Source organism: Symphalangus syndactylus, chromosome 7 (assembly GCF_028878055.3).
Source record: "Symphalangus syndactylus isolate Jambi chromosome 7, NHGRI_mSymSyn1-v2.1_pri, whole genome shotgun sequence".
In the NCBI taxonomy this organism is placed as follows: Eukaryota; Metazoa; Chordata; class Mammalia; order Primates; family Hylobatidae; genus Symphalangus; species Symphalangus syndactylus.
Window position 1 is genome coordinate 51,301,900 of NC_072429.2, and position 19,799 is coordinate 51,321,698.

Consider the following 19,799-nt stretch of genomic DNA (forward strand, 5'->3'; position numbering starts at 1 on the left):
GCATAATCTCATTTTCCTCGGGCGGGGTAGGAATCATACACGAATTAGGGCTCCAGGCGCGAGACGTCATTGGGAACGGGATTCAGAGCAGCAAAGCAAGGATGCAATTCCTTTACTAGTCTCCACCACACATCCTTTACTTCAAAAATTAGGGAGTCGGCTCCCAGTAAGAATCCTCACCCCGAGCTTAAATTGTTAATCAATCCCGTTCCCTTCATAAATTGTTAATCCCGTTCCCTTCAAACAGCTCAGGCGCATCACGAGAGAGCAGAAGCGGCCGGGTTTGGCATGAATGTCCGTAGTGTGCTACTCTAAGGTTTGCGTCTGGGTGTACAGATAAAGGAAAACCAGAATCCTCGAAACGACTTGTTTTAACTATTAATGCATCTGAGTCTGGACAGTGAAAAACGGCTTGAGGCATCAAGCCAATAACCGAGTAGGAAGCAGTTCCTACAGTCCCAGCTACTCCAGGGGCTGAGGCAGGAAGATCACTTGAACCCGGGAGTTCTAGGCCAGCCTGGACCTCATAGCAAGACCCTGTTTCTAAAATAAAAATAATATAACTAATGAATATGGCAGGGAAACAAAGGGCTCACTTTGCCAGCAAGCAGGATTGAGTAACCTTTATTAAAAAATTTAAGAAAATAATGCCAAGAGGCCAGCCTAGCTCTAGCCTTAAGGGAAGTCACAGTATCTGAAGTCCTCAATTTGCTTATCAGTAAAATAAGGGGATTTAGCCTGGTAACCTCATGGGCTCTAAATGCCCTCTCATACTCTAGAGTTTGTCCTGCCAGGCTCAACTCATAGGAGAGGGGAAAGGATGTAGGGAAGTATTGTCTAGTCAGGAGCCACTCAGAGAAATTGGGAATTTTTAGAAAAAGCTTCAGGGATCTCTGGCATCACTTCATTCAACCTCTCCCTTCCAACTTTCCTGTTTGTAATAATAATAGTACACCAGTCCCCAACACATACCCTTATCAACAGTTTCCCTTTTCTTTTTCTGACCAACAGTCTGAAAAAATTAAATGGAAAATTCTAGAAATAAACAATAAGTTTTAAATGGTGTGCTGTTCTGAGCAGTGTGATAAAATCCACCTACCCTCAATGTGAAGCCTGCCTCTGTCCAGTTTGTCCATGCTGCAGATGCTACCCACCCGCTAGTCTCTTAGTAGGCATCTCCATTGTCACGTCGGCTGTAGAGGTGTCACAGTGCTTGTGTTCAAGAAACCCTTCTTTTACTTCGTGATGGCCCCAAAGTGCAAGAGTCGTGATGCTAACATATTGTTATAATTGTTGTATTTTATTATTAGTTATGGTAGTTAATCTCTTACTGTGCCTAATTGAGAGAGTAAATGTTATTGTAGGCATGTATATATAGGAAAAAACATAGTTTAGATGGGGTTCAGTACTATCTGCAGTTTCGGGGAACCACTGGGAGTTTTAGAAGGTATCCCCTTGGGTAAGGGGGTAATACTGTATCATTCTTGCCCTAACTCAAAACCTTTGACTCTTCCCTCTCAGTCCTCATGTTTGGTCACCAGGTCCTTGGCTTTCTCCTTTAGAGTCTCTTCAATGACTCTTCCATTTTCACTGCCATCTCTGTATAAAGAACAGATTCAAAGAACTCAGGGTGTTTGATCTGATCCTAACCTACATTTCCCACCTAATCTCCAACTCACTCTCTTGTGTACTCATCTGTTGGACAGACTGTCTCCTCAATGTACAGAATCCACAACTTACAGCTAACATCCCTGCCACTGTACATGCAAACCCACTGCCTCCTAGCTGGAATACCCTCTTCTCAGTCCTAGCTGCCTGTCTTGACTACAGTAGCCCAGCTCAGGGACGTCTGTATGCAATAAAATGCTATAATACTTAGGATCTGCACCACTCACGTTAGCATGTAGCAGGGCTACTTTGTTTTGTTTTCTGCTATTTAGAATCTTTATCTCAGGCCAGTTATGGTGGCTTACACCTGTAATCCCAGCACTTTGGGAGGCCGAGGCAGGCAGATCACTTGAGCTCAAGAGTGGAGTTTGAGACCAGCCTGGGCAACATGGTGAAACCCCATCTCTACAAAAAAATTTAAAAATTAGCCAGGTGAACATGGTGAAACCCTGTCTCTACTAAAAATACAAAAGAATTAGCCGGGCGTGGTGGTAGGCACCTATAGTCCCAGCTACTTAGGAGGCTGAAGCAGGAGAATGGCGTGAACCCGGGAAGCAGAGCTTGCAGTGAGCCGAGATTGCGCCAGTGCACTCCAGCCTTGGCAACAGAGCGAGACTCTGTCTCAAAAAAAAAAAAAAAAAAAAAGCCAGGTGTAGTGGTGCGCGTCTGTAGTCCCAGCTACTTGGGAGGCTGAGGTAGGAGGATTGCTTGAGCCTGGAAGGTACAGGCTGCAATGAGCCGAGATTACGCCACTGCACTCCAGCCTGGGTGACAGAGCGAGACCCTGCCTCAAAAAAAAAAAAAAAAAAAAAAAAGAATATTTATCTTGCTGGGCACAGTGGCTCATGCCTGCAATCCCAGCACTTTGGGAGGCCAAGTCAGGAGGATTTCTTGAGCCTTGGTGTTCGAGAGCAGCCGCAGCAATACAGAGAGACCCCGTCTCTATAAAAAAAATAACCAGACATGGTCCCTGGCTAATTAGTCCCAGCTACTTAGGAGGCTTAAAAGTGAGAGGATCACTTGAGCCCAGGTGGTCAAGGCTACAGTGAGTCATGATTGCACCACTGCACTCCAGCGTGGGTGACAGAGGGAAAGCCTGTCTCAAAACAAACAAAATAGAATATTTGTTTCTAAAACTAAACTTTAAACTTTTTTTTTTTTTTTTTGAGACAGAGTCTCACTGTGTCACTCAGGCTGGAGTGCAGTGGTGCAATCTTGGCTCACTGCAACCGCCACCTCCCAGGCTCAACCGATTCTCCTGCCTCAGCCTCCCGAGTAGCTGGGATTACAGAAGTGCACTACCATGCCTGGCTAATTTTTGTATTTTTAGTAGAGGCGAGGTTTCACCATGTTGGCCAGGCTGATCTCAAACTCTTGACCTCAAGTGATTTGCTGGCCTCAGCCTCCCAAAGTGCTGGCATTACAGGCATGAGCCACCACACCCAGCCAACTTAAAACTATTTACTAGATGTTCCCAGGCCCCAACCAACCAGGAATAAAAATTTTCAATATCTTGAGGCTGGGTGCGGTGGCTCACGCCTGTAATCCCAGCACTTTGGGAGGCCGAGGCAGGCAGATCACGAGGTCAGGAGATCGAGACCATCCTGGCTAACATGGTGAAACCTTGTCTCTACTAAAAATACAAAAAATTAGCCGGACGTGGTGGCAGGCGCCTGTAATCCCAGCTACTCAGGAGGCTGAGGCAGGAGAATGGTGTGAACCTGGCAGGTGGAGCTTGCAGTGAGCCGAGATTGTGCCACTGCACTCCCACCTGGGCGACAGAGCGAGACTCCCATCTTCAAAAAAAAAAAAAAAAAAAAAAATTCAGTGTCTTAAGAAGGCTAAAAGAAATTATAGATTCATCCATAATTAGGCTGTTCAGATTACCTATAACAGCAAGATTCTATTTTTATCTGAAATATTATGATACTGAAGTAACACCAGTAACTTCATGATAACCAAATGCTTTGATTGGCAGTTACATGTGACTGATTCATAAAAATGGAGAAATAAATTATTATTAAGTAAGACTTTTTTGGAAGACTAAGTCTTTGAGATTCATGGAGGTAAATAAAAAGTAACCTACCCATTCTTCTTCACCTCATTGCCCAAACAAGTGGTATACCCATAGTAAATGCTTAAAAATATATTAATCAGTCCATGATTATTTTCAACTTTCCTTAAGCCCTCTCTCTCCTTCGCTAAATACTAAAATACTGGTCTTTTCTTTTTCATCGAAATAAGATAGTGAGAGCTTCCTCTTTTAATTTCAAAGAAATCCTCAAGAATAAGTGAAAAAGAATCACACAGCATTTCTTGGAGTTGGACTAGAAAGGTTTTCAGTGTTCTAGAAATAAACCCCTGAATCACAGTAAATTCCCTATGTTAGCAAGCTCTATGTACTATTAAGGTCTTTAGAGAGTAAATTTTCCTTAACTGCAACCTTACCCAGATGGCACAATAGAAATAGAACCAAGTTTGCAGAATAACTACCAAGTAAGAGTGAAAACTGATTTGCAATCTATCAATGGCCCCTTGTGTTTTGAAAATGTCAATGGTACATTTCAGGGAGGCCCCAGAGTTCTGAAGTCTATCCCAAACAATCTATAAATCCCTAGTCATGGCAAACCTTTATAATGTTCTAGAGATTTAAGAAGAATTAAATAGACTAAATAACAATCACACTTCATTTATAGAGTGGGTTGTACCAGAGGCTATTGATAATAGACTCATGGAACTTTTCTCTACCTCTCCTCAAAATGTGAAGTGACTATTAAGAGTAGAGCCTTAGGGGACTTCTGAATCCAGCCAACATGGAGTAACAAGGACCAAATTGACCCTCCCACCTGAACCAACCAAAAGGAAAAAGGAAAAAGAGACAAACAAAATATATAAAACATCTGTTTTCAAGATACTGGGTATCAGGCTGTGAAAGAAAATCATTCCTAAGCAAACAAAATTTACCCCCAGCTTACTACTTTCAGATACGTTACACACCATGACACAGAGAATGGAATGAAGGAGAGCCCAGCAGACCCCCTGAGTTGAGAGGATGGGGATATGAATCCAGGGAGAACAAGATGGTTAGAGTTCACAAGACAGTATACGAGAGGACGTTAAGTGCACAGAGGACCCTACAGACCTGCAGAAGGTTCTCCCTGAGAATTTGACAATGCAGATCAGTGCATGCATGTGAAGAAACTATAAAAAGTACAGCAAAGAAAAAAAACATGAAAGCATTAGACAGAATAGCACTGGAAACTCACAGAGGGCCAGGAATAGTGGCTGTTCCCATCAGTTAGACTACAAATGCTCCCAACTCAATGGAGGCAGAATACTAAGAAGAGTATCACCTTACTTAAACTGGGGAGGAATTAGCCCTAGAATAAATACTGGTTGGGTCCTGCCAAACAAACAAACAAAACAGAAAAAAACACATGGAAGTAAGATCTGAAAGGATTAAACTATTTCCAAGTAATTTAACTCTATCTCAAATCAAAATCCAGGCATATTTGTAAGAACAGAAAAATATACAGCATCCAGCAAGGAAAAAAATCACAATGTCTGACACTCAATATTGAATATGTGGCATTCAGTGTTACAAGGTATGCAAAGAAACAGAAAAATATGACCAATAATGAGATTAAAAAGTAATCACTAGGGGCCGGGAACGGTGGCTCACACCTGTAATCCCAGCACTTTGGGAGGCTGAGGCGGGTGGATCACGAGGTCACGAGATCAAGACCATCCTGGCAAACACAGGGAAACTCCGTCTCTACTAAAAATACAAAAAAATTAGCTGGCTGTGGTGGCGCATGCCTGTAGTCCCAGCTACTCGGGAGGCTGAGGCAGGAGAATGGCGTGAACCCGGGAGGTGGGGCTTGCAGTGAGCGGAGATCGTGCCACTGCACTCCAGCCTGGGCAACAGAGCGAGGCTCCATCTCAAAAACAAACAAAAAAAGTAATCACTAAAACTGACCTGCAACTGACATAGATGTTAGAATTATTATAATGGTAATATAGGCAGGTCTTGGTGGCTCACGCCTGTAATCCCACTTTGAGAGGCCAAGGTAAGAGGATCCCTTCATTTCAGGAGTTCAAGAGCAGCTTGGGTAACATAGGGAGACCCCATCTCTACAAAATAATAATAATAATAATAATAATAGTAATATACTCAAAAAGTTAAGTAGAGACAAAGAAAGCATAAAATTTCTAAATCCAACTTTTAGAGATGAAAATAATAATCTCTAAGGTGGAAAATACACTGGATAGGATTAACAGATGATTAGACATTACAGAAGAAAAGATTAGTACGCTTGAAGACTGCAGTAGAAACTTTCTAAAGTGTAGATAGAAAAAAAAATTAAGTCCGGGTGCAGTGACCTGCACCTATAATCCCAGCATTTTGAGAGGCTGAGGTGGGTGGATCACTTGAGGTCTGGAGTTCAAGACCAGCCTGGCCAACATGACAAAATCCCGTCTCTACTAAAAATACAAAAATTAGCTGGGCATGGTGGTGCACACCTGTAGTCCCAGCTACTTGGGAGTCTGAGGCATGAGAATCACTTGAACCCAGGAGGTAGAGGTTTCAGTGAGCTGAGATTGTGCCACTGCACTCTAGCCTGGGCAACAGAGTGAGACTCTGTTTCAAAAAAAAAAAGAGAAAGGTAAAGAGAATCGATGAGCTATGGACAACTTTAAGCAGCCTAATATATTTGCAATTAGATTCCCTGAAGAAGAAGATAAAGATGGTGTTGGAGGATGGGATAGGAAAACACATTTGTAGAAATCATGGCTGACATATTCCCAAATTAGATGAAAACTACAAACTCACAGATCTGACAAGTGCAATAAATTGGAACACTAGAAACATGAAGAAAACTACACCAAGGCACATCATAATAAAAGTACTAAAAACCAGTGATAAAGTCTTAATAGCAGCCAGAAGAAAAGACATGTTATATATGGAGGAACAAAGGCAAAAATGTCAGCATATTTCTTATCAGAAATAGTACAAGTGGCTGGGCACAGTGGCTCATGTCTGTAATCCCAACACTTGTAGGAGGCTGAGGAGGGCAACAGGCAGATCACTTGAGGTCAGGAGTTCGAGATGAGCCTGGCAAATATGGTGAAACCCTGACTCTACTAAAAATACAAAAATTAGCTGGGTGTGGTGGCGCACGCCAGTAATTCCAGCTACTCAGGAGGCTGAGGCAGGAGAATCACTTGAACCTTGGGGGGCAGAGGTTGCAGTGAGCTGAGATGGCACCACTGCACTCCAGCCTGGGTGACAGAGCAAGATTCCATTTCAAAAAAAAAAAAAACAGTACAAGAAGTGGAGCAACATCTATAACGTACTGAATAAAAAAAATCTGTCAACCTAAAATTATTTACCTACCAAAAACATCCTTCAAAATCAAAGATATATAAAGCTACACAAAGACTTTTTCAGACTGAAGAAAAAAAGCTAAAAAATTCATAACCAGTAGACTCATACAACAAGAAACATTCAAGGAAGCCCTTTAGACATAGAAAAGTTATTCCAGATTTCTGGAAATAAAGATCTACTAAGAAATGAAGAGCACTTGAAATAGTAACAACAGAAGCAAACACATTTTGATTTTTTAATAATTTAAATCTCTAAAAGTTAATAAATTTAAACAAGAATAGTAATAACTTATTGTGGGTTTATATCTAATATATCAGTAAAATATATGACAACAGTATTATAAAAGCTAGCATTAGAGACATGGAAGTATACTATTGTAAGATATATCCTATAAGTGTAAGTATTCTATAAGTGATGTGGTATAATTCAAATGAAGATAGACTGTAATAAATTAAAGATATATACTTAAATCTGGTTGAGAGTGGCAATAATCCAGAATGGCTACTCTGATCTATGTTGATAAGGAAAATGAAGAACCAGGCACCCTTGTGGCTACAAAGGATGGGCTGAAGCTGGCGACTGGACCTTCAATCAAAGCCTTAGATGGGAGATCTCAAGTTTCAACATCACGTTTTGGCAAAACATTCGATGCTCCAACAGCCTTACCTAAAGCTACCAGAAAGGCTTTGGGAACTGTCAGCAGAGCTACAGAAAAGTCAGTAAAGACCAATGGACCCCTCAAACAAAAACAGCCAAGCTTTTCTGCCAAAAAGATGACTGAGAAGACTGTTAAAGCAAAAAGCTCTCTTCCTGCCTCAGATTATGCCTATCCAGAAATAGAAAAATTATTTCCCTTCAATCCTCTAGGCTTTGAGAGTTTTGACCTGCCTGAAGAGCACCAGATTGCACATCTCTCCTTGAGTGTGCCTTTCATGATCCTTGCCGAGGAGAGAGAGCTTGAAAAGCTGTTTCAGCTGGGCCTCCCTTCACCTTTGAAGATGCCCTCTCCACCATGGGAATCCAATCTGTTGCAGTCTCCTTCAAGCATTCTGTTGACCCTGGATGTTGAATTGCCACCTGTTTGCTCTGACATAGATATTTAAATTTCTTAGTGCTTTAGAGTTTGTGTATATTTCTATTAATAAAGCATTATTTAACAGAAAAAAAGATATATACTTAAATCCTAAAATAAAATAACCACTAAAAGGAAAAACAGGAGTTATAACTAATAAGGGAACAAAGGACATAAAATGGGATAATAATGCTTAACCCAAAATAAGGCAGAAAATGAAGAAAAATGAAATGAAGAACAGATAAATAGAAAACAAATAGCAATATGAAAGACAAACTTGACCAGGCGTGGTGGCTCATGCCTGTAATCCCAGCACCGTGGGAGGCCGAGGCAGGTGGATCACCTGAGGTCAGGAGTTCGAGACCAGCCTGACCAACATGGAGAAATCTCGTCTCTACTAAAAATACAAAAATAGCCAGGTGTGGTGGCCCATGCTCGTAATCCCAGCAGCTCAGGAGGGTGAGGCAGGAGAATCGCTTGAACCCGGGAGGCAGAGATTGCGGTGAGCGGAGGTCGTGCCACTGCACTCCAACCTGGGCAACAAGAGCAAAACTCCGTCTCAAAAAAAAAGAAAGCTAGAGCAGCTATATGAATATATCAAGAATATTTCAAAGCAAATAATATTACCGTGGAAAGAGACGGTCATTTCATAATGGTAAAGGGGCCAATTTATCAAGAGGACATAACAGTTCTAAACGTTTGTGTACCTAATAACAGAGCTTCAAAATATATGAACAAAAACTGAAAATATTTCAAGAAGAAATAGACACACCCAAAATTATAGTTAGAAGTTTCAAAACCGCTTTCATAATAACACAAGTAGAGAGAAAATCAGCAAGTATATAGAAGACATAAACAACATTATTAACCATCTTGAGATTTTATTTATTTATTTATTTATTTATTTATTTATTTATATTTTGAGACAGTCTTGCTGTGTCGCCCAGGCTGAAATGCAGTTGCAATCTCGGCTCACTGCAACCTTTCTGCCTCCTAGGTTCAAGCAATTCTCCTGCCTCAGCCTCCGGGGTACCTGGGATTAAAGGCACATGCCACCACGCCCAGCTAATTTGTATTTTTAGTAGAGATGGGATTTCACCATGTTGGTCTGGATGGTCTCGATCTCCTGACGTCCAGCTGATGTTATGTTTTTTAAAAGTCTATGTTATAGGCCGGGCGCGGTGGCTCACGTCTGTAATCTCAACACTTCGGGAGGCCGAGGTGGGTGGATCACGTGAGGTCAGGAGTTCACAACCAGCCTGGCCAACATGGTGAAACCCTGTCTCTACTAAAAATACAAAAGTTAGCCGGGCATGGTAGCAGGCGCCTGTGGCGGAGGTTGCAGTGAGCTGAGATTACACCACTGCATTGGGGGACAAGAGCGAGACTTCGTCTCAAAAAATAAAAGTCTAAAAAGTCTATGTTATAGAGCTAATACTTAAATATTTACAGATGAAACAATCTGATGTTTGGGATTTGATTCAAAATTATGTGTGTGTAGGGGCAGGGGAGTGCAATAAGATTTAGCCATAATTAGCTAACTGTTGAAATGGGGCAGTAGGCTTATGAAGGCTAATTATACTATTCAGATGACTGTTTTATGTTTGAAATTTTATATAATAAAAAGGTGGGTTTTTTTCTTTTAAAACATTTATTATTTATTTATTTATTTTTTTAGACAGAGTCTCACTCTGTTACCCAGGCTGAAGTGCAGTGAGGCAATCTCAGTTCACTGTTACCTCTGCCAACTGGGTTCAAGTGATTCTCCTGCCTCAGCCTCCCAAATAGCTGGGATTACAAGTATGCACCACCACACTCAGCTAACTTGTGTATTTTTAGTAGAGACGCGGTTTTGCCATTTTGGCTAGGGTGGTCTCAAACACCTAGCCTCTTGTGATCCGCCGCCTCAGCCTCTCAAAGTGCTGGGGCGTGAGCCACCATGCCTAGCCCAAACTATTTTTATAACACAAAGATGTTATTTGCCTTTTTCTCTGTGTTGACATTTGCACTGATGGTACAAAAACAATAGTGACTAGAACTACTGGTGACTTGGCAGGAATCCAGGCAGTGAAACCACATTTCCTGTAGTCATTGTATTCTTCACCATCACTTGTAGTTAAAAAACAAAAAACCCAAAAATCAGGTTCAGTTAAGAATGTCTAGCTGGGCATGGTGGCATGCACCTGTGGTCCCAGCTGTTCAGGAGGCTGAAACCTGAAGCAGGAGGATTGCTTGAGGCCAAGAGTTTGAAGTTATAGTGAGCTATGATGGTACTACTATACTCCAGCCTGGGCAACAGAGTAAGCCCCTGTCTCTAAAAATTAAACAAAAATTTAAAAGGAATGTCCTTGATAAAGCAGTAAAGATTACTAATTTTATTCAATCTTGACCTTTGAGTATATTTCCTTTTTTTTTTTTTTTTTTTTTGAGACAGAGTTTCACTGTTATTGCCCAGAAAGGAGTGCAATGGTGAGATCTCGGCTCACTGCAACCTCTATCTCCCTGGTTCAAGCGATTCTCCTGCCTCAGCCTCCCAAGTGGCTGGGATTACAGGCATGCACCACCATGCCCGGCTGAGTACATTTCTTTTTAATGTCCTGTGTGACAAAATAGAAAGTATACATAAAGCACTCTGCTATATATCAAAATCCTATGATTAGAAGAAAAGCCCTCGTGTGATTGTTTGAGATGCAATCTAAACTAGCTGCTTTTTCATAGAATCTCATTTTTACTTGAAATGATGACTGACAAATGATGGTATCTGCCAAACTTAAGTATTTGGCAGACATTTTCTTGAAAATGAACAAAGTAGCCGGGCACGGTGACTCACACCTGTAATCCCAGCACTTTGGGAGGCTGAGACAGGCGGATCATGAGGTCAGAAGATCGAGACCATCCTGGCTAATATGGTGAAACCCTGTCTCTACTAAAAATACAAAAAGTTAGCCGGGCATGGTGGCGGGCACCTGTAGTCCCAGCTACTCGGGAGGCTGAGGCAGGAGAATGGCGTGAACCCGGGAGGCGGAGTTTGCAGTGAGCTGCGATCGCACCACTGTACTCCAGCCCAGGTGACAGAGCGAGACTCTGTCTCAAAAAGAAAAAAGAAAATGAACAAAGCCTGTCACATCAAGGAAAACAACTCAATGTATTTGCTGGCAGTGATAAAATTCAAGCTTTCAAGCCAAATGTAGAGCTTTGGAAAATTAGTTTCTGCCACCATGACCTCGTCTGCTCTCCTCCACTGAGAAATTTTTCTGAGGCACTCACTTAGTGATACTAACAAATGTGATTTTTATAATATTGTTACATTAAATGTGTCAATATTTGGAAGGTCTGCATAAATCAGTGAACCACTATTTTCCAAATGACTAATTAAAGAAATTACAAAGCCTTGCATGCATCAAAAATCCACTCAAAATGTAAGTGGCTGTAGTAGATTGAACGGTGGCCACCAAAAAGGATCTCGAGAGGAGATCATCCCAGATTATCCAGGTAAACCCTAAACCCAATGGCAAGGGTCCTTTTAAGAGACAGAAGAGGGGCTGGGCGTGGTGGCTCATGCCTGTAATCTCAGCACTTTGGGAGGCCGAGGCAGGTGGATCACGAGGTAAAGAGATTAAAACCATCCTGGCTACTCAGGAGGCTGAGGCAGGCTGGGAGGCAGAGTGAACCTGGGAGGCAGAGCTTGCAGTGAGCCGAGATTGCACCACTGCACTCCAGCCTGGGCAACAGAGCGAGACTCTGTCTCAAAAAAACAAAACAAAACAAAACAAAAAAACCATCCTGGCCAAAATGGTGAAACAATGTCTCTACTAAAAATACAAAAATTAGGTGGGTGTGGTGGCGCACACCTGTAGTCCCAGCTACTTGGGAGGCTGAAGCAGGAGAATTGCTTGAACCCGGGAGGTGGAGGTTGCAGTGAGCCAAGATCATGCCAGTGCACTCTAGGCTGGGCGACAGAGCCAGACTCTGTCTCAAAAAAAAAAAAAAAAAAAGAGAGAGACAGAAGAGGAGAAGACACAGAGACACGTGGAAGAGAATGCCTTATTGGCCCAGCACAGTGGCTCACGCCTGGCCTGTAATCCCAGCACTTTGGGAGGCTGAGGTGGGCAGATCACGTGAGGTCAGGAGTTCGAGACCAGCCTGGCCAACATAGTGAAACCCCATCTCTACTAAAAATAAAAAATTAGCTGGGTGTGGTGGCACACGCCTGTAGTCCCAGCTACTTGGGAGGCTGAGGCAGGAGAATCACTTGAACCCAGGAGGTGGAGGTTGCAGTGAGCCGAGATCATGCTACTGCACTCCAGCCTGGGAGACAGGGAGACAGAGCGAGACCCTGTCTCAAAAAAAAAAAAAAAAAGAAAAAAGAAAAAAGAAGGCCTTATTAAGACAGAGGCAGAGGGCTTAGAGTCTTTGGAGGGGGTGTAGCCTTTGATTTCCAGCCTCCAGAACTGTAACAGAATAAATTTTTGTCGCTTTAAGCTGGTGTAAATCTGTTACATCTGTTACAGCAGTCCTAGGAAACTAATACAATGACAAATGCCTGTTAATGTAATTGAGCATAAAAATGTATTGATATGGAGCCCTGAGTGGTGGTGCATGCTTGTAGTTCCAGCTGCTTGGGAGGCTGAGGCAGGAGGACTGCTTGAGCCCAGGAGTTTGAGACCAGCCTGGGCAATATAGCAAGACTCTATCTCAAAAAAAGAGCATTAATATGGATTCAGGATCCACATTGTATCTAATATCTAAGAAACTACTACTTAGCCAAGATTTTTGAAAAGGCTTTAAAAATACCCTGTTTTTTCCAACTACATATCTCTGTAAGACCTGATTTATATATCTATATATAGATATATACAGATATAGAGAGATATTTCACTCAAAACAACATATTGTAACAGTTTGAATGCAGAAACAGGTTTAAAGATTCAGTTGTCACCTACTAAGCCAGATATTAAAGAGATTTGCAAACAAATAATATAATGCTAATTACTAATTTTTTCAGCTTTGGAAAAGGTTATTTTTTATAAAACTACTTTTTTGTTTGTTTTTGAGACAGAGTCTCACTCTGTTGCCCAGGCTGGAGTGCAAAGGTGTGACCTCGGCTCACTGCAACCTCCGCCTCCCGGGTTCAAGCTATTCTCATGTCTCAGCCTCCCAAGTAGCTGGGATGACAGGCACCCACCACCACACCCGGCTAATTTTTGTATTTTTAGTAGAGACAGGGTTTCGCCATGTTGGTCAGGTTGGTCTCGAACTCCTGACCTCAGGTGATCCACCCGCCTTGGCCTCCCCAAAGTGCTGGGATAACAGGCGTGAGCCACCTCGCCCGGCCTTAAAAATATGTTTTTAATGTTAACATGTAAAGGGTATGTGTGCGTGTGTGTGCATGTATAGTGTGTGTGTGTATATATATACACATATAGTGTGTGTGTGTGTGTGTGTGTATATAGTGTGTGTATATATATATATATATATATACACTTTTTTTTTTAAGATGGAGTCTTACTCTGTTTCCCAGGCTGGAGTGCAGTGGCGTGATCTCAGCTCATTACAACCTCTGCCTTCTGGGCTCAAGCGATTCTCCTGCCTCAACCTCCCAAATAGCTGGGATTACAGGTGCCCCCCACCATGCCCAGCTAATTTTTGTAGTTTTAGTAGAGACGAGGTTTCACCATGTTGGCCAGGCTGGTCTCAAACTCCTGACCTCAAGTGATCTCTCCACCTCAGCCCCTCAAAGTGCTGAGATTACAGGTGTGAGCCACCGTACTTGGCCATATTTTTTAATTTTTTTAAATTTATCAGTTTTAACTTCTAGTATAAATAGATAGCCCATATAAATACAAACTCCTTGGGGTACTCAATAATTTTTAAGAGTGTAAGGAGTTCTGTGAGACCAAAATGTTTGAGAAACACTGGTCCATACAACCATTGAAAGAGGAAAGACAAATGGGGACTGAGGGCCAGGCACGGTGGCTCACGCCTGTAATCCCAGCCCTTTGGGTGGCCTAGGTAGGATCACTTGACCCCAGGAGTTCGAGACCAGCGTGGGTAACATGGTGAGATCTTTTTGAGTCTCTACAAAAAAATACAAAAATTAGCTGGGTGTGGTGGTATATGCCTGTAGTCCCAGCTACTCAGGAGGCTAAGGGTGGAGGATCACTTGAGCCAAGGAGGTTGAAGCTGCAGTGAGCCATGATCATGCTACTGCATTCTAGCCTGGGCAACAGAGCAAGACCCTGTCTCAAAAAAAAAAAAAGGGCCTGAGTAGTTAGGAAAGGGATCACATAGGTAAGACTCCTGCCCTTTTGCACTATGCATTGGATCTTCAGGGACAGAAAGGTAAACAAATGTCCTTCTAGGCAAAGAACCTCAGAAGTATATAATAAACTTAGAAGCAGATCTATACGTGATAAGGTTAAGGGAGACTGGGTCATCAATAAATACATAAATATGTAATCTTACATGTCCAGATTATTATCTTTTTAAAAATAGTTGATGCTGGCCTGGCACAGTGGCTCACGCCTGTAATCCCAGCACTTTGGGAGGCCGAGGCAGGCAGACTGCTTGAGCTTAGGAGTTCGAGACCAGCCTGGGCAACAGGGAGACCCTGCCAAACCCCATCTCTACTAAAACATACAAAAAGTGGCCGGGTATGGTGGCACGTACCTATAGTCCCAGCTACTTGGGGGGCTGAGACAGGAGAATCACTTGAGCCCAGGAGATTGAGGCTGCAGTGAGCTGTATTCGCACCACTGCACTCCAGCATGACAATGTAAGACCCTGTCTCAAAAAAAAAAAAAAGTACATGTATGCCTCAATTTCAAGATTCTTGGTTTGTCTTTTGTAAGCCCATAACTTAAAAGGATTTGGGGTTTTGTAAATGTGGATACCATGCTTTTCCTCCCCTTATTCCTGTGCTCCTCATAGATGGAGTGAGTCCTTGTAAGTACTAAACCAGGCCCACATAACCCTCCTCTGAGTCTTCCTACATTTTTTTCACTCCATCTGGAACACACATCTCTATTTTTTGTTTGGTATATAGTTTGCTTGGACTGTCATAAACAAGTACCTCATACTGGGTGGCTTAAACAACAGAAATGTATTGTCTCACGATTCTGGAGGCACAAGTCTGAGATCAATGTGCCACCAGAGCTGGTCTCTCCTGAGCCTCCTCTCCTAGGCTTGTAGACGGCCGCCTTCTCCCTGTGTCCTCACAGCATCTTCCTTGTGTACATAGCTAAGTCCAAATTTCCTCTTATAAGGACAATGGTCATACTGAATTAGGGCCCACCCATGGGACCTCATGTTAACTTTATTACCTCTTTAAAGACCCTGTCTCCAAATACAGTCACAGTCTGAGATACTGGGGGCTAGAATGTCAACATATGAATCTGAGGGGACACAATTCAGGCTATAACACTTTGGCTAACTCCTTGCTTTCTGTGAATCAGCCTAAATTGGATTTTCTCAGGGAAGCTTTCCTTGACCCCTGACTTAAGTGAAGGTCCCTGTTATACTTACATAGGAGCCTACACTTATCCTGTTAATACATATCATTTAGCATACAAATGAAATTAAATAGTCATTTAACTGTTTTATAACTGTTTCACCTACCAAACCCTAAGAGCCATGAGGGCAGGGACTGTGTCTGTCATGTTCACCACTGGGCCCACAGGGTTTAGAATAGTGCCTGACATACTGGGGTCACTCAATGAGTACGGGAGTGCTGTATGGTGTTACAAAATGGGGGAGTTTCAGAGATGAAAACAAGATCTGCAAGCCCACCAGGAAGGATTCTGAGACCAGCAACCATCTGGAAGAGGTGTACAGGCTAAGCATCCCTAACTCAAAAAATCTAAAATGTTTCAAAATCCAAAACTTTCTGATTGTCTACGTGATGCCATAAGTGGAATATTCCACACCCGACATCATGCGACAGGTTGCAGTTAAAACGCAGGTGCACAACACAGTTTTATCAGTTTTACTCAACATCCCAAGGGGGTTATTGTACAACAATCTTTTTCTCCTTTTTTTTTTTTGAGACAGAGTCTCGCTCTGTCGCCCAGACTGGAGTGCAGTGGCGCGATCTCGGCTCACTGCAAGCTCCGCCTCCTGGGTTCACGCCATTCTCCTGCCTCAGCCTCTCCAAGTAGCTGGGACTACAGGCGCCCGCCACCACGCCCGGCTAATTTTTTTTGCATTTTTAGTAGAGACGGGGTTTCACCGTGGTCTCGATCTCCTGACCTCGTGATCTGCCTGCCTCAGCCTCCCAAAGTGCTGGGATTACAAGCGTGAGCCACGGCACCCGGCTACAACAATCTTTTAATCAAAACACAGCATCACAGGCAGAGACCAAGAGCCTGTTGTTATTTGTTGTTGCTGTTTTTCGTTTTTGTTTTGTTTGTTTGTTTGTTTGTTTTTTGAGATGGAGTCTCACTCTGTCCCCCAGGCTGGAGTGCAGTGGTGTGATCTCGGCTCACTGCAACCTCTGCCTCCTGGGTTCAGGTGATTCTCCTGCCTCAGCCTTCCAAGCAGCTGGGATTACAGGAGTGCTCCACCACGCCTGGCTAATTTTTGTATTTTTAGTAGAGATGAGGTTTCGCCATGTTGGTCAGGCTGGTCTTGAACTGCTGACCTCAGGTGATCCACCCGCTTCCGCCTCACAAAGTGCTGGGATTACAGGCATGAGCCACCACGCCTGGCCTTGTTGCTGTTGTTAAACAGCTGATGCAGGTATTCTGGGGATGCTAATGTGCTGCCTAGTTACCCTAAACACATTATTTTCTCACTGTATTAATGGTGTCTCATATTGGTTACTGTTAAGTGTTAACGTGTGAATAAGTGGGAGAAAATGATTGCTTATCACCAGTATATAAATTCAGAGTCAGAAATGATGGTGATGCCAAACAAGTACAGATCGACCACAGAGGTGATGAGATCGTCCACGTGGGTGATGAGATAGTGACACCTTTGCTTTCTGATGGTTCAATATATACAAATTTTGTTCCATGTACAGAATTACTTAAAATATTGTATAAAATGACCTTCAGACTGTGTGCATAAGGTGTATATGAAACATAAATGGGAATTTCATCTTTAGAGTTGATTCGTATCCCCAAGAGATCTCATTATGTATATGCAGATATTCCAAAATCTGTAAATACCCGAAATCCAAAACACTTCCCGTTCCAAGCATTTTGGATAAAAGATACTCAACCTGTCCCAGCAAATCAGTAATCTTGGTGGTCATGCCTCACTGACTTTTAATCCCACTGGAGTACTGAATTAAGGGTGTAGAGTCTTAATTCCAGTCCTGTCTCAATCATTAATTAGCAATGTAAAAATGGGGCAATGTTCCTTAGTTTTTGCATTATCTCTCATTCTTCATTTGCAAATGCAGGAAATTATCTAAAGCCAACATTGGTCACAATTTAAACAGAAAATCCCTGATCTGTGAATATCCCAAACCAACTCTACCCCATGCTGCCGAGACCCTTGTGTGCCTTTGATGGGAGTGTTAATCCCAACCTTTCCTTTAACAACCAATTCTGCTGAAACTTATGTGAGTCCCACCTCCAGGCCTCTAAAGTTTTGTCCCATGCTGCAAAAGGGGGTTACAAATCAAACAAAGCTCCAAAGAGCCTCCAGCACTGCCAAAAGACTCAGGGGCCTAGAGGGCAATTGGAGTTCAGAGGACATAAGGGCATTTAAAGTCTATTAACAATCTTGTGACTTGGTTAGGAGTTAAGAAGTTATATCCATGACTTCTAGGAGAATGTGGATTTGAATTCAAATGAGTGGCTAGAATATTTTGGAGGTATGGAGAGGGAGAGATCATATTCTTTTCTTTTTTTTTTTTTTTTTTTGAGATGGAGTTTCGCTCTTGTTGCCCAAGCTGGAGTGCAATGGCACGATCTCGGCTCACTGCAACCTCCACCTCCTGGGTTTGAGTGATTCTCCTGCCTCAGCCTCCTGAGTAGCTGGGATTACAGGCACCACCACGCCCAGCTAATTTTGTATTTTTAGTAGAGACGGGGTTTCTCCATGTTGGTCAAGCTGGTCTCGAACTCCTGACCTCAGGTGATCAACCCTCCTGGGCCTCCCAAAGTGCCGGGATTACAGGTGTGAGCCACCGTACCCGGCCCATATTCTTTCTTAAAATAGTTTTTGCAAGCTGGGAAAGTATGTAATACAGAGAAAAGCAAAGTCTCAGCAATTTACGAGTATCTACTCCTAGTCCTCTCCTATGCATTTGCCTAACTGTATATCTTGACTACCCATGTGATTTGGGACAAGATTCTACCTTGGTTCATCTAGGAATAATACTAGCACAAGAGGTGGTTATGAGTATCACATAAGGTCACATATGGAAATGCATTAAATGCAGAGGTTGGGAGCTTCATGGAAGCCTGAGAATTCTGGCTGCCACCTCTTAGGAACTGTGTAACCTCGGGCATGTTTTAACTTTTTTTGCCTAGTTTTTCTCATCTGTAAAATGGAAATAATAATGGTACCTATCTCTTGTGATTGTTGTGATAATTAAATGTAATAATGTTGTTATACCTGAAACAAGCATCCAATAAGTGTTAGCTATTTTTTTTAATGCTTTGTAATATTCAGAGCTTTTTCACCTAATATGCTCTCATTTGATTACCTCAGAAATCTCTAACTTCTGGCCAGGCGTGGTGGCTCACACCTATAATCCCAACACCCTGGGAGGCTGAGGTGGGAGGCTGAGGCTTGAGCCCAGGAATTCGAGGTTATAGTGAGCCACAGTCAGGCCACTGTGCTCCAGTCTGGACGACAGAGTGAGACCCTGTCTCTAAAAAAATAAAGAAACCTGTGACTTCCCACTCCCTTCAAACTCCCCACTTCCCTTTACTCTCCCCTCTCCCCAAGCAATGTCCTTGTCTCACCGAAAACATCAGGCTTAATCTCCCTCAGCATCCCCTACATCCTCAAACCACTGTGGATAAGCACCTGGCCCCCTTTAGCTACTTCCTCTTCTCTTTCTGGAAAAAAACAGCTTGCATTTCTCTAAAAACCACATGCAGCACGCTTTTCTGCCTGAAATGCTCTGTCTCCCCCACCCCCCCAGTTTTTCACAGGGTAACTCCTACTCCTTTCTCTGGATTCATTTCAACTATATCACCTTCTCCCTGAAGCCTTCTCTGACCATCTTCTGCGACATGGGGGGTATTTTCTCTTTGCATGTTTATTTCCTTTACATCCTTAGAACCTAGCACAATATCTGCCCTGTAGGTGACCAACTGCCCCAGATTGCCCCAGACTCTTGGTTTTAACATTGCCAAGTCATGCATTCCAGGAAACTACCGCAGTCAAGGGTGGTTGGTCACCATACTACACACGCAGTAAGTTTTACACACGCAGTAAGTCCGCACCTGCTGTCTTGTCTTCCCCCTCTACTACTCACTCTTCAACCCAACGTCATCAGCTTCCACCCTGACACCCCATTTTGTTGGCATATGGCACAATGCTCTCCTTGTGGCCAAAATCTACTGGACACTTTATAGTCCTTCAAAGATTGACCTTTCAATAAATGATTTTTAGGCCAGGCTTGGTGGCTCATGCCTGTAATCCCAGCACTTTGGGAGGCTGAGGTGGGCGAATCATCTGAGATCGAGAGTTCGAGACCAGCCTGACCAA

At 42.9% G+C, this 19,799-nt stretch overlaps 2 protein-coding genes across 4 annotated transcripts in view; one reads left to right on the forward strand and one right to left on the reverse strand.

Annotated features, from left to right (window-relative positions):
* Positions 1-19,799, reverse strand: part of SGK3 (serum/glucocorticoid regulated kinase family member 3) — a 150,698-nt gene that overhangs the window by 88,827 nt on the left and 42,072 nt on the right. The gene's annotated exons all lie outside the window — the stretch shown is intronic.
* Positions 7,526-8,224, forward strand: LOC129486376 (putative pituitary tumor-transforming gene 3 protein). Its single transcript, XM_055286201.1, has one exon. It carries the CDS (start codon positions 7,555-7,557, stop codon positions 8,158-8,160), a length of 606 nt encoding a protein of 201 aa, XP_055142176.1. The 5' UTR covers positions 7,526-7,554; the 3' UTR covers positions 8,161-8,224.

Coding starts and splice junctions, on each gene's coding strand:
- LOC129486376 (XM_055286201.1), top strand. CDS start 7,555: ATGGCTACTCTGATCTATGTTGATAAGGAAAATGAAGAACCAGGCACC.